At 31.3% G+C, this 25755-nt stretch overlaps 5 protein-coding genes across 5 annotated transcripts; all 5 read right to left on the minus strand.

Annotated features, from left to right (window-relative positions):
• LOC107647815 (DEAD-box ATP-dependent RNA helicase 38-like) lies at window positions 1–2478 on the minus strand. Its single transcript, XM_021105373.2, has 7 exons — window positions 2411–2478; window positions 2001–2228; window positions 1737–1802; window positions 963–1367; window positions 748–871; window positions 421–506; window positions 1–260 (listed from the first exon to the last, which is right to left on the minus strand). Exons 2-7 carry the CDS (start codon window positions 2205–2207, stop codon window positions 195–197), a joined length of 954 nt encoding a protein of 317 aa, XP_020961032.1. The 5' UTR covers window positions 2208–2228; window positions 2411–2478; the 3' UTR covers window positions 1–194.
• Window positions 2479–8173: 5695 nt separating this feature from the next.
• Window positions 8174–10490, minus strand: LOC107605735 (arabinosyltransferase RRA3). The gene is made up of 2 exons (XM_016307705.3): window positions 10135–10490; window positions 8174–9618 (listed from the first exon to the last, which is right to left on the minus strand). The coding sequence occupies exons 1-2, from the start codon at window positions 10321–10323 to the stop codon at window positions 8497–8499; spliced, it is 1311 nt and encodes a 436-aa protein (XP_016163191.1). The 5' UTR covers window positions 10324–10490; the 3' UTR covers window positions 8174–8496.
• A 1131-nt stretch (window positions 10491–11621) lies between these two features.
• Window positions 11622–15229, minus strand: LOC107605737 (putative protein phosphatase 2C 55). Its single transcript, XM_016307706.2, has 5 exons — window positions 14879–15229; window positions 13873–14726; window positions 13103–13427; window positions 12537–12680; window positions 11622–12189 (listed from the first exon to the last, which is right to left on the minus strand). Exons 2-5 carry the CDS (start codon window positions 14595–14597, stop codon window positions 11893–11895), a joined length of 1491 nt encoding a protein of 496 aa, XP_016163192.1. The 5' UTR covers window positions 14598–14726; window positions 14879–15229; the 3' UTR covers window positions 11622–11892.
• Window positions 15230–17760: 2531 nt separating this feature from the next.
• On the minus strand, window positions 17761–20233 carry LOC107605738 (putative membrane protein At1g75140). Its single transcript, XM_016307707.2, has one exon. The coding sequence runs from the start codon at window positions 19960–19962 to the stop codon at window positions 17983–17985; it is 1980 nt and encodes a 659-aa protein (XP_016163193.1). The 5' UTR covers window positions 19963–20233; the 3' UTR covers window positions 17761–17982.
• A 3060-nt stretch (window positions 20234–23293) lies between these two features.
• LOC107605739 (outer envelope pore protein 24, chloroplastic) lies at window positions 23294–25719 on the minus strand. The gene is made up of 3 exons (XM_016307708.3): window positions 25393–25719; window positions 24425–24784; window positions 23294–23594 (listed from the first exon to the last, which is right to left on the minus strand). The coding sequence occupies exons 1-3, from the start codon at window positions 25594–25596 to the stop codon at window positions 23514–23516; spliced, it is 645 nt and encodes a 214-aa protein (XP_016163194.1). The 5' UTR covers window positions 25597–25719; the 3' UTR covers window positions 23294–23513.
• Between the last annotated feature and the right edge of the window lie 36 nt (window positions 25720–25755).

Here is a 25755-nt window from a genome sequence, read left to right on the forward strand (position 1 = left end):
TTTCATATTATTTTAAAATAGCTAGATATTTTTAAAATGTTAGTAAAAATATGCATTTTAAATTTCAATTTCAAATTTTTGACTATGTTTTGTTTTTTATTTACAAAGGACCGAGTCAATCGGTTCAACCGGTGGGTCCAATGACCTAGTGACCTAACCGGTTCGATTACCGATTCGGTTCTAACTTCTAACAACTATGCTTGTAGTAAACCGGCTTCTTTGAGTGCAGCTTTATAGTCTTCAACACTTTTTTCTCGTACCTGCATTTCATTGACATGAAACACGAGTTATTGAAGATAGGTATGTTCAATGACTCTTTCCACAAGCATACTAGGCCATAATCAAATTCTGCGGATTCAAATATGTTCCATCATTCTCTATCGAGCATCATAGCCCAAAAACCATCATGATATAACATACCTCTGATACACGGGTGCCAAAATGGTTCTCGATCTTTGACATCAGCCTTTCATCTTTTTCATCATATATTAGGTTAAACACAGCCCCTGTACGATCAAATGAAACAAGTTACTATTTTGCATTATCACTGAAAATATCAGACAAAATATGAAGAACAAAATCTGGAATTAGTTTCCTTTGGAATGAAAGCATAAAAATTAAAAGTTGTATGTTAAGAAATTCTGTGGCCTAACAAAGTTCATAATAAGTTACAAGTCCAACTAAGTCTATATGTTTAGGAGTGGAAAGTAAAGATGTATTAGTACATTACACTGAACAAGAACTTACCCTTGCGGCCAAATCGACCAGCCCTACCAACTCTGTGCAAGTACACCTCATAATCAGGCTCAAATTCCCGTGTATACTCCGCAGTATGTTTTATTGGGAGATCATAGTTGATAACCAAATTGACCTAAATAAAATTGTAGGATGTCATTACTTTGAAAAGAAAATACACACAAAAGAAAGGAAAAGGAGGAGAGAAAATTGAACAAATTCAGCACCTGTTGCTGATCAAAGCCTCGAGCAAGAACATCCGTGGATATAAGAACTTGAGTCAAACCATCTCTGAACTCTTTGACAATTTTGTCTCTCTCTTCATGGTCAAGAGCACCTTGTATCGAAGTAACCAAATAGCCCATTTCGACAAGTGACTTGTGCAGCATTTTTGCACTCTGTCTCGTGCGCACGAATATGATGGTTTGGCCCACATTTTCTCCTAATTCGAATATGTAATCTTTTATCACCTCAATCTTCGACAACTCATTGGGGCAGTGCACTTTAAACTGCCTCACAGCAGCTAAAGAAAGCTCTTCTTTCTTAACAAAAAGTTTATTATGGTCCTTTTTAACTGTCCTCTCAACAAAGTTCTTGACAATGTCATTGAATGTGGCAGAAAATAGAAGAACCTGGAGATTAAAAGAAACAAAAATATATGTATCAACACCTCACACAAGTATACCCAAATATTTGAACTAAATGCATAGAAATTACATCTAGGCCAATAAATCAATTCAAGTAATGATGCAATGATTCAGATCATTAACGTGAAGATGCAATGACACAGTACATTTAAGTAGATGCAATTGTTCAGCTGCACAAATAAGAAGTTTCTCAAATATCAAGGAACAATTATATTTTCCTTCAACAGAACTTGCATCCTAATTAAAGCAATCAATTAGAATATACGTTTCATCTTTATATCTAGAGAAGAATTCTCGAATGGATTGAACTTTGCATACATGCATGCAGACTACAAGAGAGGCAGTTCAACAAACCTGGCAGCTAGAATTGAATTTTTCTATTTCTTTCATTATCCTCAAGGAATCATCCTTAAAACCATCCTGCAACAACACAGTTCATAGTTGTTTAGGAAATTCACAGTTCATAGAGTCAAGTGATTTACTAGTGCTCTCACCCTCTATATCCTCCACATAAGCGGAGAAGCATCACAACTTCAAGTTACAATTCTAAACTACAATGAAACTTTAAATCCTAACTAAAAGCAATCGCATTACATTTCATCAGAATGCAAAACTTACCTCAGCAAGCATTTGATCAGCCTCATCAAAGACAAGAATCGTCAATTTGGTCACCTCCAATTTCTTGAAAGAAATCCACTTCTTGATGGTGCCAGGAGTCCCAATAACCACCTGAGCCTTAATTTTCTCCCGTTTTTGAATTTGAATTGAATCCCTGCTATCTGTCGGAACGGCACAGTGCGAGCTAATCCCTGTGTGCTTCCCCATCTTCCGGAGAACTTCAGTGTTCTAAGACACACAGGAAAAACCAATTACTTCACACTTCAAGTAGATACACTTTTTTGTTAAGTCTATTACTAACATGTCTGGATAAACTTCTCTGAAAAAATACATCCTCAGGGTTGAGACGAATTAATTTTCTACCCTTTTTAAGAAAGCGATATTTTTCTTATCTCTATCAAAAAGTATACCTGAATAGCAAGCTCCCTCGTTGGACAAATGCAGAGAGCTTGAGTAGCTTGTATACTACGTGTTCACTTACTACTGATCAATAGGTTATTATGTTTAACCTTTTCTTTTTTATTTTCCAAACATTAAATGTTGGATTAAATCAAGTGTTTTTTTTATTTAACTACGTGTTCTTATTAGTAAAAGAATTTAATTTTTTTAATAAATACATGATAAATATATTAAAAACTAAATTTTATATTTTTTTGATAACTTTAAATGTGCTCTATCTAAACCCTTTTTTGTCTCTGAATCTCTCTCCCTTTTATCCGTATTTTAGAAAAAAGTATGATACAATTTCTAAAAGCTATTAAAAAAAGATAATAGAAAAGTAATTATTTGGGTAAAATTAAATAAGTACATAAATATTTTTTTCTATATAGGCAAAAACTAAGTATAGAAAAAGACAAAACGTGTTTGCCTTTTTTAAAAAAATATATATATTTAGAGGGCTATCCTAGGCTCTTTTTTTTTCATATAAATAAACAAAATTGTGATTGAAAAATGATTAGAAAAGAACATTTGATATAATTAAATTCACCTTAAAATAAAAGAGCATTTATATATATAACATAAGAGACAGGTCGTAGCAAAAGTACTTGTGTGGCATTACTCCATTGTTTTTAGAATCCACGAGGGTCATGTGTTGTGTTACCTAGACAAATTAAATTCCCTTTTATCATTTCATTCATCAATTTTGGTTCAACTCTCGTGTTCACTAATTGCAAAAATACATTATTATAACACGTCCCATCATTGAATATTGTCATTGGAGAATAAAACTATTAGAAATTTTAAGTGCTATATATATATATATATATATATATATATATATTTGTGTTTTCACTTAATAATTTAATTTCTCATGAACCATGAAACATAAACACTTTATTGTACTGCCATGTATTTTTAACCTAATACTCATTCAATACGTGTGTTTGTTATGTTCACATGTGTCTTAATAAAAAATAAAAAATTTTTTATTCAAAAATACTTGATACACTTAAATATTATTATATATTTAATTTTATTGTTAATATATATTATTGAAATAAATTTAAAAATAATATATATTATTATTTATTAAAATAAAAAATATTTTAAATACTTTATATAATTAAAAAATAACATTAAAAACTATTAAAATATTATTTTATATTTTAATATTAAAAAAATATCATTATAATTTATTTAAAAAATATTATTTATATATATATATATATATGTCATTGTGTCTTATAAAATTTTAAAATTTATGTATTTATATATTCTTTATCATATTATGCTTTGTGTCTGTATCAATAGTCTAGCATCATAGTTTATGAAAGATATAATTCACAATATGACATTAGAGTTTCCATTATTAAAAGATTAAGAGTTTGATCTTATATCTTAATAATTTAATTAGATCTAATTCACTTAATAAAACCCAGTAACGATGCAAAAATTTAATTAATTCCAGATTTTCTTATATATATATATATATATATATAAAATGATGAGTTGGGTACTTGTTTATGCAAAATTCGTCGGCAGCATTAATGGGAGCCAACAAGAACCAAAATTTTGTCTGCAGCATAAGTTCAGCGAAGAAATAATAATTTAGTCATAAAAGGACTCTAATATTTCAAGTTGTGTATAGATTCAAGAATCAAACTCATTCATTAATAATGCAAATGGACCACCACTTTTAAATCTCGCCACCTTATTATTATTTATAGCTACTCATTTTCTAGGATTGCGATTTTTCCGGCACTTCTGTTTTCTATATGGTAAATATATATTTCAACAATTAAAAAAATGTGGCCACAATTATCTACTTATATTTTAGAGTAATTTATATGAATAAATAATTTGAGGTTAAAAATTATGTAGATATTCTAAATCAATTCTTGTTATACGTTCTGTTTTAAATATCTTTATATGAATCGAATCAAGTTCATTTGATTTACTACTCAACATGTTAAATTGAATTTATTTAATTCGTTTTACATTTAAATAGCGTAAATCAAATCAAACATAAAAGTGTTTAGGACAAGACGTATAACAAACTAAGAAATGATTTAAAACATTTGGATAATGTTTAACTCTAAACTATTTATTTATTTATGTTAATTACCCTATATTTTATTACTTTATCTAATAATAATATTCACAAATATTTGTTAGAGAAATGTTTTTTATTCAATGTATTTATTATTTTTCACATTTGTAATGTACTATATAGTATTCATTTAACATTTTTCCGACCCCCTTTAACTTTTATACAGATTAAAGTTAAGCATAATAAAACACCAAAATATTTGTATTGTAAATTAGTTATTAAATAAAAGCATAATACGTTAATTTTAACTAATTAATTAGATCCCTTTATTTGTGAGCCTTATATTTGACATCAATCTTCCTTGATCATTGATGACTTGAACTCATCAATCATCATCATCATCATCATGTATATGTGAATTATTTTTCTCATGCATGTTAAGAAAAGAATAATAGAATAGAATGATCTAAGATGCATAAACAAACAAATTGAATTGAAGAGAGTAAGAAGTAAGAAGGGGTCCCAAGAGTTATGAAAATAGCATGCATGCAATAATGGATAGAGTTTGAGAGTATAATAATAGGATCTCGTTAGGGAGACAGTGGACTATTTGTACAATGGGTTATTGAGTTACAAAATGAACATTCTTCATACTATCTAGAATAACCATTCGAGTACTAGCGATAATAAACATCTTCCCAAAAACTTAAACTAATTTTGGAATTCACAAAAAATCGAATTCTTGACCTTTCGGATCTAGCACTCTAATACCATGTCATGATACCATTCCTCCCAAAAGTTTCAACTGATGAGAAAATGTAACACTAATGATTATATCTCTAATACTCCCTAAACCTCCATTGTACATATTGTATAAATATTCCATTAACTCCTCGTACTTTCCCGTAATAATAAGAACACGTGAGTGATTGAAGACATGACATACAATGCTTAAAGGTGAAAAGGTTTTATAATACAAATAGTAGGACATCAAATCCTCTATGGTGATGCAACCAACGACAAAATGGTTGGTTTCTAAGGAGTGGAAATAGATCCGGTTAAGTCAGGCTTCATCCTTATAACATGTAAAGTTTGTAATAAAATTTATTGGTTTAGATCTAATTTATAGTCTATTATAAATTAAATATATTTAAAAATAAAAATATTTATATGTAATTAAAGAAACAAATAACCTAATAGATAAAAATCTAAATAAAATAAAAGATATAAAACTACTAAGCCTTTACCATTATATTCTTTTATAATAAAACTATATATTTAGATTTTTATTAAAGGTCTAGATTAACCTAATAGATTTATCTGACTATTTTATAAGCTTGAGTCTGACCTGTTAAAGAATTTAAGTTTTTAATGTAGTTTGAGTTTGAATTTATTTTTTATCAGATCAAGTCAACACACAAATTAGATTGCAGACTCCTGATAGATCGATTTTTTTTACCCTAGTTTCAAAACAGTAAAATTAAACAAAGAATATACTATTTGAATATAATAATAGATTTAGAAAAAAAAATGGAAGTTAGTAGAAAAAATTTCTATATACTATTCGAAACTTTTAAGTAGCAAAATAAATTGCACATTTTGAAATTTTAAGAGATAAATTTTAGTCAATAATTAAACAAAGACTTGTATATGGATTTCACAATCTGGCTCAATAAATAAGATAGTTGGCCAGTAATTTTAGGGTAAGATTCCTGAATAAATTGTATACAAGTCAAGATGAAGAACATGATATTAAATTGATTTTTATTTTATTTTATTTTATTGTTGTTTGACAGTTGGAGGAGGGTTTGGCATTGATCCAAGATGGAGTGTGGAACCAAAAAGTAGCAAAAGGGTTGGCATAATTGTCCTTCAAAAATTTATATGAATTATGAACCTCTCAATCTCAACCCTACTTGTGTTCTTGGGAGTTTACTCTCACACATCCCATATGTATTTTAGAAGATCTTGTCTCTAAATGCTGTAACGGGCAAAATTAAAAAAAAAAAAAAAATCAACCATATTATATATATCAAAATTAGTTGTTAAAATTAACTATTATAAATTTATATATAAATATATGTGTGATTTAATTTATTTTTAATATATATTTTATATTGTAATATATATTTATTTAAATAACAGATTTTAATGATTAATTTTAATTTGTAAATAAATAAATAAATATAAACAAATAACTTGCATTTATTATGACCCACAAACATGTAATTATATGAGCAAACTGGAAATTGGATTTTCTAGAAGATGTACCAAATTTTAATTAATTTTGTATATATAAGACATCTTCATGCACATACTTTACACAATAATAAATGGTATAATTTATGTGGTTATTATTATGGTACTTATAGTCTTAGCCAGTTATATAATTTTGATAATATTTTAAAATATTATTAAAATTAGGACTATAATTTTTTAATTTTCATAATACTTATTCTCAAATTTAAAAATATCTTTACATATTAAAAATATATTATTTTAATTTTAGTAATACTTTTTAAATGGTATTAAGATTATATAACTACTATCGTAATGATAACTACTATAGCATGAACCTTAATAAATATCAATGTGTATGAATGATTATGTTCAATTAAGTATTTATTCTTCGCTGTTTGCTCCATCACTTTTTTTTTTTTTGTTCTTTTTTGGTTCCCGTTGGAGTCCTTCACAATGCAACTATGCAAGTACACAGATCAATTTTATATTGGCTCTTCTATCCAATTTAAATTGAATTTTACATTGACTATATCATATTTCTTAATTCACTTTTACTTCATTCTTATAAATTTATTAAGTATCTAAAATAAACACCAACTTAAATGTGCTCATAGCCAATACTCGCATTATTGCTCTCGGAAAAATACAAGAAAATGTCTAGACAATCATAATGTAAGGGATTAAGTAATTAATTCTATCTTTTTTTTTTTTTTGAAACACTAGAGTAAAGAAATAAAATAACCCCAATGGACGAAAATAAAGAATTATATTGAATTCGTGTTAATTATTGCTTTTCTTATAGAATGAGTAATGAATAATTCTGTTTTTTTTTCTTTCCTCAGAAAACCAGGTGCATGTCATGCGGAACAGAGTTTGCAGCTTATGCTTCTGAAACATAACATTCATAATTAATTTAGGAGACATCAAATTCAATTCGGATAGTGATATTTTTAAGAGTGCAAGGATTAATATAGCAATAAACTTGTTATACAAATAACCGATAAAAGCATCATTTAGATTGTGGATATTCTTGAAACACGCATTAAATTTGTATTAAAATTCTCTTCCTTTTTTTCCTTCTAAAAAACATTGGCTCTACAATAAAATTAATTTTGGTGAACATATTCTAAAATAGATTTAATTTTCATTCACATGATAAAAAAGTTTTGTTACGTAATATTATCTTAATAAAATTAGTTATTTTTTTTGTTCATAGTGTAAATAATTATTTAAAAAAATATAATAGTTATTTTTTGTGGTTATAATAATTTTTTTTAATTCTCTAACCATAAACATTAGAGTATTTATAAGTTAATAGCCAACAAAATCACTAGTTAAATTGACGTTAACTTTTCACTTGAAGTTTTTTTGCAAATGAAAACTCACTGTAATTATCTTCATATGAAATTGATATTTAAAAATTATTAAATGATTTGACAAATTTGACTAAATTATCTATGGCTTGTTAATTATTAACTTCACATGAAAACAACAAGTGTTCAGCTTTTGTCCTTTTCTGCATACTACTACCTAGCTAAGTCATCATCTCCCATTCTATTTCATACCCCAAAAGCATTCTTACAAACAGTTAGTTTCTCTCCTTAATGGGAACCACCCAAGTGTATAGACTAGAATAAATCTATTGAATTAACATTCCAATGAGTAAAACTGAAACCAAAGCACTCATGGAGATAAAACTGATCTTGGTAGGTGAAGTAAAATGATTCCCTATGTGTAACTGTATCACTACCCTCCCCATATTTTTTACCACTCAGAACCATCTGGGAAATTATCCAGCGCATCTTGTTTTCCATTGACATAGAAATCAACCACTGCCTTCATTCTTTCGAATTTATCAGGATGGTAGTTAATATGTACAATCACCGGCTTCAACTTCTTAAGTGGATTGCTTTTCCTAACTGTCTTGAACAGAACCTTGCTGTTCATAAAAAGGTACATATCCATTGTTCTCTTGGCTGCATAAACTCCATCATAACCAGGATGCGAAGGGAAAAAGAGCTCTTCGTTGAAAACGGCCTGGTCCCATGCTTTTGGATCCAGGGAAAGCCGGGTAGCGACACGATCTAGGAGCTCGATTGATGGAATAGTAGGCCTTATGTAAAAGAAACCAGAGTTGTAAACCCATATTCTCATCGTATGAGCATACCTCGCCCAACCCATTGAAGGTTCATCGAAGACATCATTATAACCGTAGGCTGTCATGTTATTGTGGCCATCAGACATTGATTCCACATCTGAATCTCTATAAAGATGATCAAATGGGTTCTGCAAGTATACAATATCAACATCCGAGAGAATAACACCATAACCCAGCTGCAAAAATTCTCTTAGAATACGAAATTTCAATCCAGAGACAGCATGGTTATTACCAGCCTTGGCGACTGAATCAACATATTTATCCGGATCTCTTCTATATACCGGAACATCATTCAATTTGCAGAATTCTTCGGTTTCGCTGTCTAAGGCAACTACTAAGTAATTAGGTATGCCAACCTTCTTGATGTTGGTAAACCAGAGCTCCAACATTTCCTTCACATTGTAGGTTGCAAGGCAAACTATAAGTTCTTTATAAATAGCAACATCCTTCAAGATCTTTGCCAATCTTGGATTCACGGATTCGTCCGGAGCCACGGTTGGATTAGTCCTGAGACCCTTGACAGTGCCAAAAGGCCCAGCCTTGTGCTTCTCACCCAGCACAACAACCTGCTCCAGTGCATGACCCTTTCCTTGCTCCGCCATCCGCAGCTTCTCCATTAGACTCCTGACCTGTTTCTTGAGCTCAGAATTCTTCTCCCTCGCTGCCAGAATATCGGTTTTCAGCGCATTAACTTGTTCCGGCAATACACACGCGACAGATGAAACCATCTTACAAACGAATAGCAAAAGCAAGAGCCATCATCAGACATTAAAGTACTATGCTAAATCAAACAACACAGAATCATAGCATTTGAATTTTAAGTGCCAAGTGCAATAGATCAACACTGATAATGATCAAAATACATCATAAAAAAATACAATAATAATAAATGAACCACAATGTTAGCCTCCAATATTCAGTTTCCGAAAAAATTATCCCCTAAGAAATTAAATACTAATAGTAAATTAGTAACAATACATCAACACAGTGCCAATTTCATTCAGCTCATTCTGAATTCAAAACCTTACAGTGATTTGAAATGAACCAAACCAAACCCTAAATTTACAAAATTTTAGTTTTTGCTGCTCAAATATTGAAGCTAGAGAAAAAATATACTTGAGGTTGAAGGAACCAGTGATCACAGACAAATCAAAGTTCAAGTGCAAGTTCTAATCAATTATAGTAGATTATAATTTAAATAAAAAACAGAGAGAGAAAAAAGAAAAAAGAAAAGAAAAAGCAACCTGAGGATGTGAAATTCGAGTTTTGAGTTTGCGATGATGAGGACCGAAGAAGAGGCCATGGGGAAAGAGGAATGCGAAGACGCAGCCGACGATAACGCCGACGAGGACGGCGGCGGCGATCGGAGATCTGAAGAAGAGGGAGGAGTGGGCTTTGTCTTTGCTCAGCAACGCGTCTCTTCGACCCGCCATTGAAAAGGAACCTTCTTCTTCTTCGTGTTTTTCACATTAAAATTGACGGAAAATAATAATTAAAAAAAACAAAAGGATTTTATTTTTTTTTATTTATTGGTTATTATTTTAATAGTTTTGGCTTTTTGAGCTGAGAAAAGAAGAGAGTAGAGTGGGAATCTTTGTTCTCTTGCAGTAGCCACTTCACTACTCACTAGTAGTGGCTAATTTTTTTGGTTATGGAGGAGGGGCAGGTGTTGTGCTGGGCTATGAAAGATGGGGTGTTACATAGAATTGTGGGATAGCTTTTAGCTCAGATTTGATAAGAAGAAATCGGACCCTTCGAATTCTTTATTTTGAAAAATTTGTAAACAAATCGGAGGGTCTGTTTTGCTTGTAGCATACAATATTTATATAGAAAAAATCGGACCGTGCGATATCTTCTGAGTAAAATGGATGGTCCATTTTTTTTGTTGGTTTTTTGTTTAAATTTGGATATACTAGTCGCTGGGTCCGACTTGTGCATGATAATTTTTTTTTTAATTTACAGGAAATCGGAGGGTTCGAGTTCCCTTCAGCAACTCGCAGGGTCCGATTACTGTCTTCCTGACACCATAGCTTGGTAAAGCTCCCCTGCTCTCTATATCCGCGTCCTACACTAACGTTGCCTCCATAATAAAATTAATTTGCGACTAGTAGTTGCCAATTTCATTCTCTTTTTTTCTTTTTTTCTTTTTTTTTACAACATAATTAATTACTAATTACACCCTCACTAATCACTCTAGGTTACAAGAGAAATGCTACAAAACCATTATAATTTATTGTTTCTAGTCATTAATTAACTATCAATATTAAAAAGTATGAAATAAATTAAGTTATTAAATTATTAGACTAAAAAAATTAAATTAAGAAATTAAATTGATAGTTAATTAATGACCAAAAATAATAAATTCTAATAATCTCCTATCATTTCTCATATTACAGGGTTGATTAAATTATTATTGAATAACTCTTAACTATCAACTTAAACAAAATTTTACCCAACAACATTAAACTATCTTTCATATTTATTAACTAGTATTAATTCATATACAAAATAAAATATAAAAAAATAATTAGTATTAGTGCAAAATTTGAGATTGATTTTTACTATTAATGTGAGAACGAAGAATTTCAAAAAGAATTGAGTTTCTTTAATAAAACAGTATTATAATACAAATGATTATAAATTGCCTAAGCAAGCATGCATGCATGCATATCTAAGGGTACTCGAAGTATCACAAACTAACTCAACAAATTAAAGTAGATTCAGAAAATCATTCACCAAAATAAAAAATTACTTTCACTCTCAAATTGGAGCTACATAATAATCTTTTTTCAGTTCTCACACTGAAGCAATTATTAAAACTTGGGATAATAAATAGAACCAATAGAAACTTCAAATTCAATGGGAGTATCTCAACAGAACTTCACTACGATATGTTTCTAAATTCTAACTACAATCCTATAATCACAATTAAGTCACCACCAGGACAAAATGGCTAATATATACAGCCTATAACGGGAAGGGGGACACATCAAAATGAAAATTTATGCATTCTTTGTGCCAGTAATATATGAAACTACAACTGTAGTATCATCAAGCTTGCCGCCATAGTAACGAATTCCGGCATCTTGAGCCGCAGTCGAGAAAGGGGTCTGCCTGTTTTTGTCTAACGCTCGTTGACGCGCCAACGCAGCTATCTTCTGGGCTGTCACCTGCGGACCAAATCCAGCTCTTACAGCGTGAACCACGACCGCCGTAATCTCGTTGTTGTATAAGTTATCGAACAGACCATCTGTACCGGCGACGATGACATCTCCAGGAGCAACAGCAATTGTGAAAACCTAAGATCAAGTCAACCCATATAAGTATTCTACAAATAACAGAACCAGATGCATAGAGCCAAACACAGAAAAAGCTGAAAGATTTTAATTCAATTTGCGGATTACCACAGCAAATATAGACACCAACCAAAAATTTAAAATCTTAAGAGTACAAGTTTATAGGAAGAAAATGGCAGTGATATATTGTCTTAGAAGTTGCGAAAATTGCAAAAATACAATCTAAATTGAACACATCATTCAAAGAAAGGCATTAGAACTAATTTAATCCACGAAGAGTGAATGAAATGATATTTCACTAACAAAAGTTGTCCCAACTCGAAAGTGTCAAGTCCACGATAGAAACATACCTGACCAGAACTAGGTAAATCACCATTAGTACCAAGCTGATAGGTGAAATTGAAGCCATGTTGCTGCACAGGGGATCGGAATACAGTGCACCCATCACGGATCACCATAAACCCGCTATCTCCCACATTAATAGCATTAAGACCCTGTGACACAAATGTAACGCATGAATATATGGTGATGAAAGAATGAAGGATAAAATACCAAGTAAAGCAGAAGGGATGGCAAAGTCCCAGAACAATTATCAGAAACTTCCTTTTTTGAGAGTTCAAAATCAAAAGTACAAACAAGTTAGCACCATCTTTGTTAATTGAGCTTCATATACATCATCTCATGCTATGCAGAGTCTAATGCCAAACAAATTATATTTAGAACATTAAAGTAGAGCCTCCCTTTTAAACTTTTCTTTATTGTTAGGAAGATCTAGTTTTTAATAATGATCAAAGGTAGCACCATTAATAATCTATTAGCATTTTCCAATGTTTAGAGCAATATAAGTCAACGAAACAGAATTGAAGCACTTGTATTGTTCCAAATTCAAAAAGTACAGCATGAACATGAAGGTAACCTGGTCAGTAAGTGCGATGATGCATGCTGTAGAGGAACCCATAGCTTTTGTAATTGAGTGTGCTTTCTCCAGCACCCTAGCAGGGTCAATTGAACCTTTAGGCTCCTCCTGAATAGCATCTACCGAATGGGACATGAGTTCACGAGAGTAAAATCCGGCATTAACACCACTATCTGCCCAGCCACCAACACCATCGGCCACACCAATTGCATGTTCCTGTGAACATATAAAATGGGCATCTTCTCCACCAGTTTCTTCTTTATCGGGATGAGGCAAGTAGCATGATCCTGATACTAACTTGAGGTTTTGGCACACAGGGTTTTTCCTGCAGTCATCATCCAATCACGTTATATTAGCAATTAATATTATAAATCCGGAATATATTTTTCACCACTTGATATGGCAAACCTATCAAGATAACCAGCAAGGAATGATTACAAGGTAGGATTCCTTATCATGTGAGTAGATTCATAGTTGCAGATCAAAATCCAACTAAATAATATTTTCATGGTTATTAGAGAAACAAATCTCGCTATTCAGTGCTTTAAATTTTAAGGCTAAATAAGCATCTTGAGCCTTATTATGTAAACATGGTATCAAACCATAACTGCTACATATTATAAAAATAACACTAATCAAATATGTATCATCAAAACTTTCACTCTTTAATCCTTATACAGACATAATCACTCTTTGGATAGAATTATATTGCTTCACACGCATTATATGTTTTATTATTATACTAATGAATAATAAAGCAAACAACTTACTGTTCAGCTGACTCTGCAGAATTTGCTAGCTGCTCTTCCCAGGAGGAGTCAAAATGTACATCATGAGCAGGCCCAACCGAGGAAGATGATGCCAGCGAGCTATGAAAACCTTTAGACCAAGGCTCTGTGTAAGCATGAGAACTGAACCATGTCTTTGCAGCACTGTAAACAAAATATCCATAAATCACTGAATTATCTGGCCGATGATTATTTTCCAAACTCATCATGACTTTTTTCCCATTGGCCAAACTCTTGCTTAAACCGATATTACTCCTATTCTTTATCGACGGTGATCGGCAACCACACTTCAAATTTGGGTTATCTAAATAGCATTCTCCAAACATAGCTCTGGGCAAGGGACTAGCCATAGTTTTACTCTGAGGTTTCGTGGCGGCCGAAAACTGCTCAGGTCTAGAAAGTGAACGACCAATGTGGTATCCACAGACCTGAAATGAAGGCCCTGATATGGATGGAGTCGAAACTGTACGCGACAACGTGTCGGCTACAGACAAGGTTCTCCTTCCTAGTTCTGAACTTGAAGTCAATCCAACACCACCAATTCGGTTAAGGTCCATACAGGATGAGAAATTCATAGAATGGAAAAGCCTTGAATCCAAACCAAACCACAATCTCCCTTGCCCAATCAGAACCTCAGAACAGCACTTGATTCCACCCTTCTTCTGCACAATTGAACTTAGCTTTGAAAAGTAATTATTGGATGGCATCTTATAAACACAAGTATTCAGGTTCAAAAGAATGGTTCCCTTCACCACAAGCAAAACACAATCTCATAACTCCCAGCACATCAACGCTTGAAACGCAGAACTTAAATCCCTTCCCAATTATTCAAAGACCTAAAGATTAAACAGAAAATCAAATAAAATCAATCCATAGCTGAGTTCATTCAAAAATCCAATAAAAACCGTGCTTGTAACTAAAATAAAACTCAATTCCATTAAAAATCAATATTGAATTAAAAAGGATAAAGAGTGATTAAGATTCTTACAGTCGGTGCTGGAAATTGGGGGAGAAAGGGAACCGTGGAAAAACCCTAGCCAATAAAGGTTGAAAGAGAGGAAAAGAGTTTAGTGCTAAAATACTATATATAAGGAAAGAAAAAGAGGGTAAGCGTCAAAATTGAATCTTGATGAAGTTAGGTGTGTGAGTCAGAGAGAGAGAGACTCTGAATTTTCCCGCTTGAGAGAAGGAGCTTGTGACAGCCACAACTATGTTCGGGAAAGAGTGAAAATAAATAGATAAAATTTTAAAATTTAAAAAGGATATGCGAATAATAGAAAATAGAAAATAAAATTATATGTAAAATGAAAAAAAAAATCCCGAATTTTCTGCTGGCCCTGATTTTGTTTTCCAAGTTCTGATAATACTAATAGTAGTTTTATCTTTTTCTTTTATGGTAGTTACCAAAAACAACCAAACTACTATTTTAATTTTAACGAAGATCATTCATTTTCTTATAGTTTCTTTCCTTTCCATTTTTATGAAGATTATATAGTTTGTTATTGGATACGTTTTCAATTTAAAAAAAAAAAATTCTATTTCGAATTATATAATTCGAAAATGCTAAGTACATACTAACCTTTTTAGACGGTGAGTATTTGAGTTAAGTGGTTGTGTTTAATTTAATAATCTCAGAAAGTTACACTATTATTTTAAAAGCAGAATATAAGATATTTTTCTCTCTCCTAACAAGTGTTGATGATATTAAATTATTAATCAAGTATTTATCAATTAATATAAATATAATATTTGTTTGAGTGTTATTAAATTAATAAAAAATATCTTTTTTTTATTTTTTTAATGTGTGTAATAATTTTTTAGTAACAAAAATAAAAGTATTAAAAAAATAAAAAATATCTTTTTTAAAGTTATAATTTATATTATTTTTAAAATTTTTTTTAAAAAATATATTTTTACGTAATAAATAAATAAAAAATATTTTTAAATTATTATATTTAAATATAATTGATAAATAAAATTTGTTTTTCATAATTATACAAATATAAAATTATTTTTATTTTTTTAAAAAATATTTTTAAAAAATAATTTAAAAAAATCTCTTTTCTTAAAACTCACCACAAACCTATAAAATAACAATAATAATAACTTTTATATCATTATAATTATCAACTTTTCTTTATTAACTACTTACCAAAATAAGAAAAAATAAATACTTAAATTAGTTCCTAACAAATATTAAATTGAACACTAAAAGTCAAACTCATGAGTCAATGTCTAATTAAACACATATCCAATGGAACAAAATTAAGGAACACATATTATATTAAACGTTAATAGTCAAGTTCGTCCTAAGAGATCACCTATTTTTTAAATTAGTTCTCGAATAATTTTTTTAAGGGTAAAATATACTTTTTGTCTTTGAAGTTTGACAAAAATTTTAAAAATATCTCTAAATTTTATTTTTTTTAATTATGTCCCATAAATTTTCGATTTGCATCAAATATACGCCTGACAACTAACTTTTCAAAAAATATAAGACTAATTTAACAACAATTTCATAAGAACAACCTTCAACACAAACAAATCAAGCATAATTTTCATGCATTATTATTAGATTGAGCTTAAATTTTTTGAAAATTTAGCCGTTGAGTGTATATTTGATACAAATCGAAAACTTTTGAAACAAAATAAAACTTAGGGGTAGACAAAAAGTACACTTTACCCTTTTTTAATCATATTAGTCCTTAAAAGATAACACATAAGTCAAATTGATCCTTCTGTTAGTTAAATAATGACGTGGTAGGTTAATACCACGTGTCACAAGATGATTGGTTGACGTGTCAGATCAATGACACTTAGCACGTCACGTGTCACTTGACATGTAAAAAAGTTATTTATAATCAAAATAATCTCTGAAAGTTTAGACGTGAGTCATTTTCATTCCTAGAATTTTAAAAATTAATCAAATTAGTTCACATGTAGTATTTTCATCCACGTGTCACTTGACATGGATTATAAACAGTATTATTGTAATGAAACTAATAATTGGTACGAGATTAATGATTTTTAATAGCAAGGTCTATCAGATTAGTAAAGAAAGCTGAAATTCACATGAAAGAACATATAGATAGATATTATAATGTCTTGTATACCAAACCAATTAAGAGTTCACATGTAGTAAGATGCTTTTAAATCACCTTTTTTATTATCTGTGATAGTTTTCATATAGAAAAATGGGTAGAAAACACTCAAATTCACTATAAGGAGGAATTACAAATTACAAAGATAATCATAAGTAGGAAAATCTTTATATAGAAAATTATAGGTTGATAAATGCTTTTAGGATTTAGCTAAAGACAAGTCTTAGAAAACAATTTGTTAATAAGATAACAATAAAATCTTGTGTAAGTTTTTGATATATTCAATACATTAAAAGTATAAAAAAAATGCTTTTAATAATACTTTATTTATGTTGTTTTAACAAGATAACACTTAATAACAATTAACAAAGACTTCAAAAAAAAAACATTTATCTTAACATGCATTATAAATACATGGAAATCAATGTATAATTAATCGAACATTTGAGTCACAAATTTTATAAATATGATTAGATAACTAATAACAGCTCCATGGCCAACAAATCTACCATTTGTACCAAGCCTCATATGCAATTAGTGTATCTAAATACCAACAAAAAGTGACAGAATCACAGAAAACCGACTCCAAACACATTAAAATTAGCCGGTCCAATCTTATATTCTTATTTCCTGCACATCTATATAAATATATGACACAGTATTTTTCTTTTCTTGCTGATATAGCCAATTAGCCCGTGCATATTCTTGGCTCTGCTGAGTGCTGATTAAACAATTTCTAACATATAAACTGTATACAGAGGAAAGTGAATGAAGAAAAAGGCTTTAAATTTTTCATTATAATTTATTTCCTTTTTTTATGCAACAACTTGAAAGCTAAAAACTGCAGTCTGCAGAGGATCAAAGAGCAAGGTTTTGCCAAATGATCATAAGATGAGATTAAAAAACCTAATGAAAATCTCATAACTAGTTAAGAGAAAATGAAAAAAAGCTCATAATCTTTCAACAACTATGCAACGAAACTCAACTCAACTCAACTGCGATCATTTGCACCTTGATTCCCTGCAAACAGGGGATCTCTTCTTTTGGGGAAACCCGGAGGCTCCATTGTCGTCGCCCTATATTTCAGCTCGGACGCCCCCCGGAAATCCGGATCAACGGAAGCCGGCCTAGGATTATGATCTGCAGAACCAAGTCTATAGGAGCTTGTAGCTCCTCCAGGGTACCTCGAAGGAGATCCATACCTTCTTGATGGACCTCTGAGAGGTCCACCTCTAAGATCCATAACTTCAGCACTTCTCGAAGACGAGTCTACGAAAGACCTGTCTCCAGAACCGGATGCCAAAGGAGCACCGGTTGGGGCTGATGTGGAGCTAAAAGGATCATCCGGTCCCCAAGATGTAAGCGCCTCCTTTTTCTTGGCGAAAAAATGCCAAGCCGCGAATAGGAAGAGTAAGAAGAACAATACCGGGCTAGTCCATAGCATGGTGTTGAATTCCCCTTTGTAGATAGGAAGATTAGAGTGATATACTCCAATGTAGCCACCTCCAAGACCAACAACAACAAGCTTCTCACGGTCACTAGCTATCAAGGGTATCACCTTTGATTCTGAATCCAAACTTGCCGATGGATAATTCAAGAACGATGACCTTAGCTCGTCAAGGCTAGAGGAGAAAACAAGTCGAGGCAGGCCAATTCGCACATAATGTGGAGACGAAACATTAAACACAAAAGCCTTTTCCGGGTTAACAACTAGCAAATAGCCCTTAATTGCTTGCAAAGCCACAGGCTCTTCCATGTCCATCTTCTTCTTGTACCTAACCCTGCACTTAAAGTTCATTACATCTCCCAGCAACAAGATATAGATCAGATCCCCCTCCGAGGTAAATCCGTATGCTTTGGAACGCTCAGTGGCATCAAAAACATAATTCCGAGCAACCGACTGGTTTAGCCCTTCACACTCAGATTCTTTGATTTTCATTCCCCTCAAATCCAATGACCCTGCACCAGTCTCTGTCAAAAACATTAGCCGTTGCTTCAAGAATATTAGTGGCCTACTACTCGGAACAACTGAACCGTGAAACGTACCGTCTTCCTTAAAAACCTTGATCTTCCCATTGGCATCAGTTGAAAGAATGTACTTCATCCTCCCAACATAATGAACCTCCAAGATGGACACTGGTGACCCTTCCCCTTCATTCCCGGGCGACACAAACCTAGTACCAACATTCTCCATGAAAAGAGAACTCCAATCTTCGCCACCCGATCCCTCCCAAACCCGATGCATCAAGATTCCCCCGTTTTCATGACCAGTCACCAGGAAACTCTCATTCTTGTAAGCAGATGTATATGAAACCATCGCCGTGACAGGAGAATCCAACGAGCTCCCGAGCTCAACCAAAACATCCCCAGTCCTCAAGAACACATACAGTTTCCCATTTTTGTCACCAACTGCCACATACTTACTCAAACCCTCATGATCTCTAAAGGGCAAAACATTTATACAAGTTGCATCAGAACCTAATTTCACAGCAGAAGAAAATTGGAACCTCTCTGACCAAAAAGGAGTGTACTTTGTCACAGACGTTCCCTTCTTTTTCTTTCCATTCCTAAATTTACCCTCAAATTCTTCTTCATCTTCAATAACCCCTTCTCTTGATGTTTTTCTATCAACAAAATCAACACTATTCCTATAATTGGATTTACCCTCTCCCTGAATCCCTGATCTATCACTATCAACAACCTCAGGTAACTTAGATTCTAACCTTGAAACAATTTCACTAAGATTTCTCACAAGCTCCTCAAGCTTACTAAACAAAACCTCTTGATTCACATGATTTGGTTGCTGGGGTTGTTCAGAAACAGCTTCAGAGCACGATGATGAATCGTGATGAGGTTGTAATGAACATGATGATAATGATTCAGGGTCTATTGGGTTACTAAAAACATGAACATAACAGAAAAACAAGAGCAAAAAGAACATAAAAAACTTGCCTTTTTGTGAACACGCCATCAAAGTGGGAAGAAAAAAAAGAAGTTCCTTTTATTTAATATCAATATCAGTGTTGTGCCATAGCTGAAGTTTGTTGTTGTTTTTGGATCTGGGAAGAGAGGATTAAGATTTAAGGGGGAAATCTAAGGAAAAAGGTGATGATTTTCGAACAGTGGATATTATTTTGAGGTTTTGACTTGAAGTTGAATTGAATTAGGGCAAAGAAATGGATAGAGAAAAATAAATAAATAATAAATAAAATAAAATAAAATAAAAGCGAAGTAGCGAAGTATCACTGACACTGAATTCAGTATTTCAGTTTAGGAAATGGCGAAGGCTTTGTGGGACCCGGTATTCATTGAGAAAAATATATTCCATTCTCTTTTTATTTATCGGTTTTTATGAAAAAATAAATTATCCTAAATATTTATTATTTATGAGTATTAACTGAAAAAAAATAATGATTTAAATAATATGAAATACGGTTCCGCTACGTTACCAACAACATATCTGCCAACTCTTATTTATAATTATGTTTCATGGAAGTATATTCGTAGATGTGTCTAATAAAAATGTCTTTTTTATAGCTGTGTTTAATATAAGTGTCTTTATAGATATATTTTCTGGATGTGTCTCTTTATATATGTATTTAAAATATATTAATTATTAGACACATCCACGAACACACTTCCATGAAATACAATTATAAATAAGAGTTGGCAGATAATATGTTGGTACCCTATACTTTTCCTATGAAATAATACAATATAGTTTAGCATAATCTAATTTAAAAAATAAATATGCATAAATAATTCATTTAAAAAAATACAACATAAATTAAAATGTAAATAAATTTGTCTAGTTAAACTAATAAGATGAGTAATAAAAAATAAAAATATTAAAAAAAACAAATATATCCATAAATATAAATTTATTTTATTAAAAAATCATACATAAAATATCACTGTGAATAATAATAATAATAATAATAATAATAATAATAATAATAATAATAATAATAAAGCCGTGCTAGAGTATTATAGTTTGGCGCTATAGAATTATTTTCCTCCAACTTATATTCTATTAATAGTTGCTTAAAATCTTAGATTAACAAATAAATAGAAAAAAAAAACGTATAGAGAAATCAAAACAAAACTAAATGAAAGATTAGCACATGTTATAATTATTGGAAGCCAACCCGAAAAATAGCCAAGAGGTTAACCATAAGCTTTGTGTGGATATGGTTCGTTTGGTTTTTCTCATCATAGACATTAGACTCGTCCCTCTTGCTTTTGGTTTTTCTATAACGTTTGGATTTTTTTCCTCAAAATATTTTTTTATTTTGGAATCAATTATAAGAGAAGTGAAAGTTTATTTAATTATTTTTATTATTTTTAGAGAAATAATTAACTTTTTTTTTACAGTATTTCTTAATCAGACCTAGAACTAAATGATTAACATTAATATCGACTCTTTTTTTTCTGTCTTATCTCGACCCATTTGACATATTCTTTTCAGCTTTGGATTTGGGCCTCAACTATTGGTAGACCCAATTATCGATTTGGACCAACTTAGCATCTAGGTAAATACAATGCCACAATAGAATTTTAGTTTACCGGCTTTGAAAAAAATAAAAAATAAAAACTCACGTATAATTAACTAATTGTGTTTATATTAAATTGATATTTAAAAACTAAGTTAGGTTGGTATAATAATTAACATATTAGTTCGTTTAAACAAGTATCAGAGGTTTGAATTCTATCTTGTGGATGTAGTAATCCACTAGTCAGCGACAAACCCTTAAATGGAGTTCAGTACCACAATAAATTAGTCTTTGGTCTGCCGGACTGAAGGATACCGTGAGAAAAAAAAAATTAATATTTAAAAATTGTTAAATAATTTAATAAATTTGATCAATTTTACATGAAGATAAACTACCTGAGTCTTCAAAAAAAAAAACATAGGAAAAAATAATGTTTCCTTTTTTGTTATATTGCAAGATACGTCCAAAAATCAAAGGAAAAGAAAATATTGACATAATTTTCAAGTAACGGCCAGAGACTTATTATTCAGTCAGAATAATAATGCCCCCTAAAAGAATGGAATTTGAATTAAATATTTAAATAGGGTTGAATATTGACTTGATTTCTTCCTCAAATTATCTTGTTGAATCTAACTATTTTTTAATCATTAACATTTGCAAACGCTCCCCGTTGATGGCGATAGATGCAGATTCAAAGTCACAAGCATATTTAATTATTTATGATTGAATATTTTTCTCAATTAAACCCACCATAGGAAAGTTCAAAGTCATAAGCAGATTTATTATTGAATTTATTTATTTTAATTAAACCCACCATAGGAAAGCTGAAAGTCAAGGTAAGCAACTCTTTTTGGTTTGGTATTAACTTCATAACTTGCATCTACCAAGTTCAATGTACTCCTCCATATTGGGATATTTATCTAACTCCATACTTTTAATATTTTGCAACTTGCATATTCAAGATTAAAAAAAAAAAAAAACTCTTATGTTAACATCTCCAAATATTTAATGAAAGTTATAAAACCTCTTTCATTTTCTAGATTACATTGACTTAATTGTAAGAACACCTTTTAAGAGAAACTAGTATTCTTTATGGTTACAAGTCTTGTTAGGTGTCTAATAATTCAATTAACCATTATGCATCTAACACTTATAAAATTGTAAAAAACATTCTAGTGAAAAAATATCAGGCATTAACGCAGGATCTGAAAAAGAATCGCACTCCAAAGAGGATTTGAAAAAGAATCGCACTCCAAAGAGGTGTAATATATATAACCTAACCTAACAATTACATATAAAATTGTAAAATGGACGAAATTTGTTTATGTTCTTTTGTCAATATTTGTACACAATTTGTGAAGTGTAGGTAGAAATTATATTATAAAAGAAGGTTAAATTTACCAAAAAATAAGATTTATACTATGTGCTTGTTTGGGTACTATTATTTTAATAAAAAAAGATCTTTCTTCAATAAAAAAGATCTTTTTTTATTTTTTTAGCGTGTTTGACAAATTTCTAATAGTAAAAGTAAAAACACTAGAAAAAAAAAAACATCTTTTTTGAGATAAAATTACTTTTACTTTTACTTTTCCATAAGATCTTTTAAAAAAAGATAACTCGAAAAAAGATATTTTCTTAAAAGCACACCCAAACAATGATAAAAGCTTAATATTTAATGTTTATCATGTATTCATGTTAATGCAAGGCCTAACGTTTCTTTGGTGCAAATTTAGCTTATCATCTATCTAGTGATAATTAAGAAAAGCTAAGAAAAAGAAAAGAAAGAATGCAAAATAAACACAAGTTAAATTAGTGAAAAAGAAATATAGAATATAAAAACTAAAAAGACATTAGTTCAAAAAGAACAAACTGTATGTGGAACAATTAATGGAGAGTAACAAGATGATCAAATTGATTTCAAGTATACAAGATTCAAATGTAAAATGTGGACTGTGATGTGTGAGACATCAGTCAAAACTTGATAGTAAAACCCATCAAGCAATTGGGACAAGATACCAGAAAAAGTAAACTACATTTCGAAATTCCATGTCGTCTCGGCGCTGAGTTTCGGAACTTTCAATTCCTCCGCCAAGTTGAGGGATGCTACAATCTGAAATGACAGAAGAAGAAGAAGAAAAAGCAAGTGACTACATGTTTCAAGCAGAAACCTCAAACCTTCATTGTTGAGTCTAATAGAACAAAACACATAGCATCTCTATAAGTTTGTGGTAGAATACAGAAACAGATCACACTCATAACATAAAATCATAAACACAAGTCTATAATACAAAATAGAAAATCATACTGTGTAAGAAAGAAAAACATGCATGAACATGCTTCATTTCGCACCATCAATGAAAGCATTTTCTTTTGCAAATAGAATTCCATTCACAAGATGAAGAGCAACTTCTTCATTCAAAGTTGTATATATTCCACACAGATAGATTGTAAATACTATGGTAAATGCTCGGTAAACTTCAGATTCATCTATTTGGGAAATCTGCTGCTATGAAGAATAAATGATCATCGCAGTTCTGATAAATTCATGCAAGGTCTAAATCTTTCAACAAAACCATCAATCTTCTAAGCATTTCACCTTGATGTCATGAAAATCTAAGAAAACTTGGAAGCAACTAGGGAAAATTGAACATGACATTAATCCAGAAACTTCATTGTTGAACAAATTTAAGCTTAAGCAGTGAAATAACATATTGATACAAACATCCTAAGTTGCAAAATCTTCCATCATATATAAATTCAACCAATGAAAAAGTTGGATAACTTATTCATATCTATAAACCCCTTCTGGACAAGCCAAAGATCATAATTCTCACCAACAAGGGAGAAAAAAAATATCACAAGAAACGAAAGATCAACATGCCTATGTTTAGTAACCGTTCAAATATCATCATAAAGCAAAGATTTAAAACTCATAATCACCTTGAAGCAGCCAGTTTGCTTGGAATTCCGGGACCACTCCAACCCCAACATCCTGCTCGAAGTCTGATATGTTGCCCGAAAAGAGTCATCGGCATAAACCCTCCTAGAAACAGCAAAGTCCCACGAATTCTTTGCTACGTCGTAAACAGGCTCGAACGTGGTCAACCCATTATGAACATAGGTGTACTTTAACTTGCAGTTTCCCGAATCAAGGGCATAGTTAGCAGAAACCTTGTTAGCAGCATCAAACACCAAAGTCCCATCCAAAATGGTCCTGTTTTCACCCCTGCTATGAATATAAGTCAAATTCAATGGCTTCTCCGCAACCCTTATAGTGTTCATAAAATGAAACCTGAAGTCCTGCACAGCCAAACATAGCACCCCAAAAAAAAGTCAACATAAGACAGTGAGCATATTTTGGTGTTCATTTTCAGAAAAATAATCTTTTTTTTTCTCTTTCATCTCAGGATAATTTGATCATGACTCATCTTCAAAGTTCAACGAGACTATTACACAGTCAGAATTTGTGCTAAAACATGATGTGTCAACATTATAACCTGTTTCTAAAGTGTAAACTCACTTAAGAAATAATTTTTTTTTGTGTTTAAATTAGTTGATTTTGACTTCAAACAGATTATAATCCAAACCTTCTCAAATAACACAAGCACAATCTTTCTCTAAACATAACTATAAGCTATAATAATTCGAAGTCAAAATTATAAAATTTCTACAAATATATGAAAAATTATTCCTTTAGCAACGGGAAAAAAACACACACACACCAAAATTACTTGATTTTGACTTCAAAAATAGCTTAAAATCCAAAACTTCTTCAACAACCAAAAATATCATTTTTTTTCCCAAAAGCATAACTATGAGCTATAATTCAAAGTAAAAAAAATTTCTAATTGAGGTAACGCGTTTGCGTTGCGTTGAAGAGAAAGTGTTATTGAAAAGAAAAGTGGAACCTTTTTGGGGACATTGTAATCGACGATGAAGGAACCGGGTTTCTCAACTGCGAGGGCCAAACCAGTGAGGCTGGGACCGTTGACGAAGGTGGCGTCGGTGACGGAGGCGCGGAGCTTGACATCTCCGGCGTTGACGGCGACAGTTGCGGCGGCGCCGCCGTTACGGTCGATGTCGTACTTGCCCTTTAAAGCCGCCTTCATCATCGTGAACAACGGAAGCAAGTGAAGAAACGAAGGAGGAAGAATAGAGGATGTTGTTATTTCTTTCTTATTTATTTTCTTTTCAAATGAGAGAATCAGTGACTCACACTTACCTTTTTGTCCTCTCTTATAATATGCAGAGAGAGAAAAATGGACTACATT

The sequence above is a fragment of the Arachis ipaensis genome, chromosome B6 (assembly GCF_059453495.1).
Source record: "Arachis ipaensis isolate K30076 ecotype BB chromosome B6, ASM5945349v1, whole genome shotgun sequence".
Lineage (NCBI taxonomy): Eukaryota > Viridiplantae > Streptophyta > Magnoliopsida > Fabales > Fabaceae > Arachis > Arachis ipaensis.

Bases quoted from the DNA above. Each gene is read 5' to 3' on its own strand.
- LOC107605735 (XM_016307705.3), bottom strand. From the start codon at position 10,323: ATGGCGGGTCGAAGAGACGCGTTGCTGAGCAAAGACAAAGCCCACTCC. The intron at 9,619-10,134 runs GTTGCTTTTTCT...TTCGTTTGTAAG, and splicing joins CTCGAATTTCACATCCTCAG to ATGGTTTCATCTGTCGCGTG.
- LOC107647815 (XM_021105373.2), bottom strand. From the start codon at position 2,207: ATGGGGAAGCACACAGGGATTAGCTCGCACTGTGCCGTTCCGACAGAT. The intron at 1,368-1,736 runs GTTTGTTGAACT...TTTAATCTCCAG, and splicing joins AATTCAATTCTAGCTGCCAG to GTTCTTCTATTTTCTGCCAC. The intron at 507-747 runs GTAAGTTCTTGT...TTGATCGTACAG, and splicing joins TGGTCGATTTGGCCGCAAGG to GGGCTGTGTTTAACCTAATA.
- LOC107605738 (XM_016307707.2), bottom strand. From the start codon at position 19,962: ATGGCGTGTTCACAAAAAGGCAAGTTTTTTATGTTCTTTTTGCTCTTG.
- LOC107605739 (XM_016307708.3), bottom strand. From the start codon at position 25,596: ATGATGAAGGCGGCTTTAAAGGGCAAGTACGACATCGACCGTAACGGC. The intron at 24,785-25,392 runs GTTCCACTTTTC...TTGGCTGTGCAG, and splicing joins ATTACAATGTCCCCAAAAAG to GACTTCAGGTTTCATTTTAT. The intron at 23,595-24,424 runs GTGATTATGAGT...CTGTCATTTCAG, and splicing joins AGCAAACTGGCTGCTTCAAG to ATTGTAGCATCCCTCAACTT.
- LOC107605737 (XM_016307706.2), bottom strand. From the start codon at position 14,597: ATGCCATCCAATAATTACTTTTCAAAGCTAAGTTCAATTGTGCAGAAG. The intron at 12,681-13,102 runs GTTACCTTCATG...TTTGTGTCACAG, and splicing joins TCATCGCACTTACTGACCAG to GGTCTTAATGCTATTAATGT. The intron at 12,190-12,536 runs GTATGTTTCTAT...ACTTGATCTTAG, and splicing joins ATTTACCTAGTTCTGGTCAG to GTTTTCACAATTGCTGTTGC.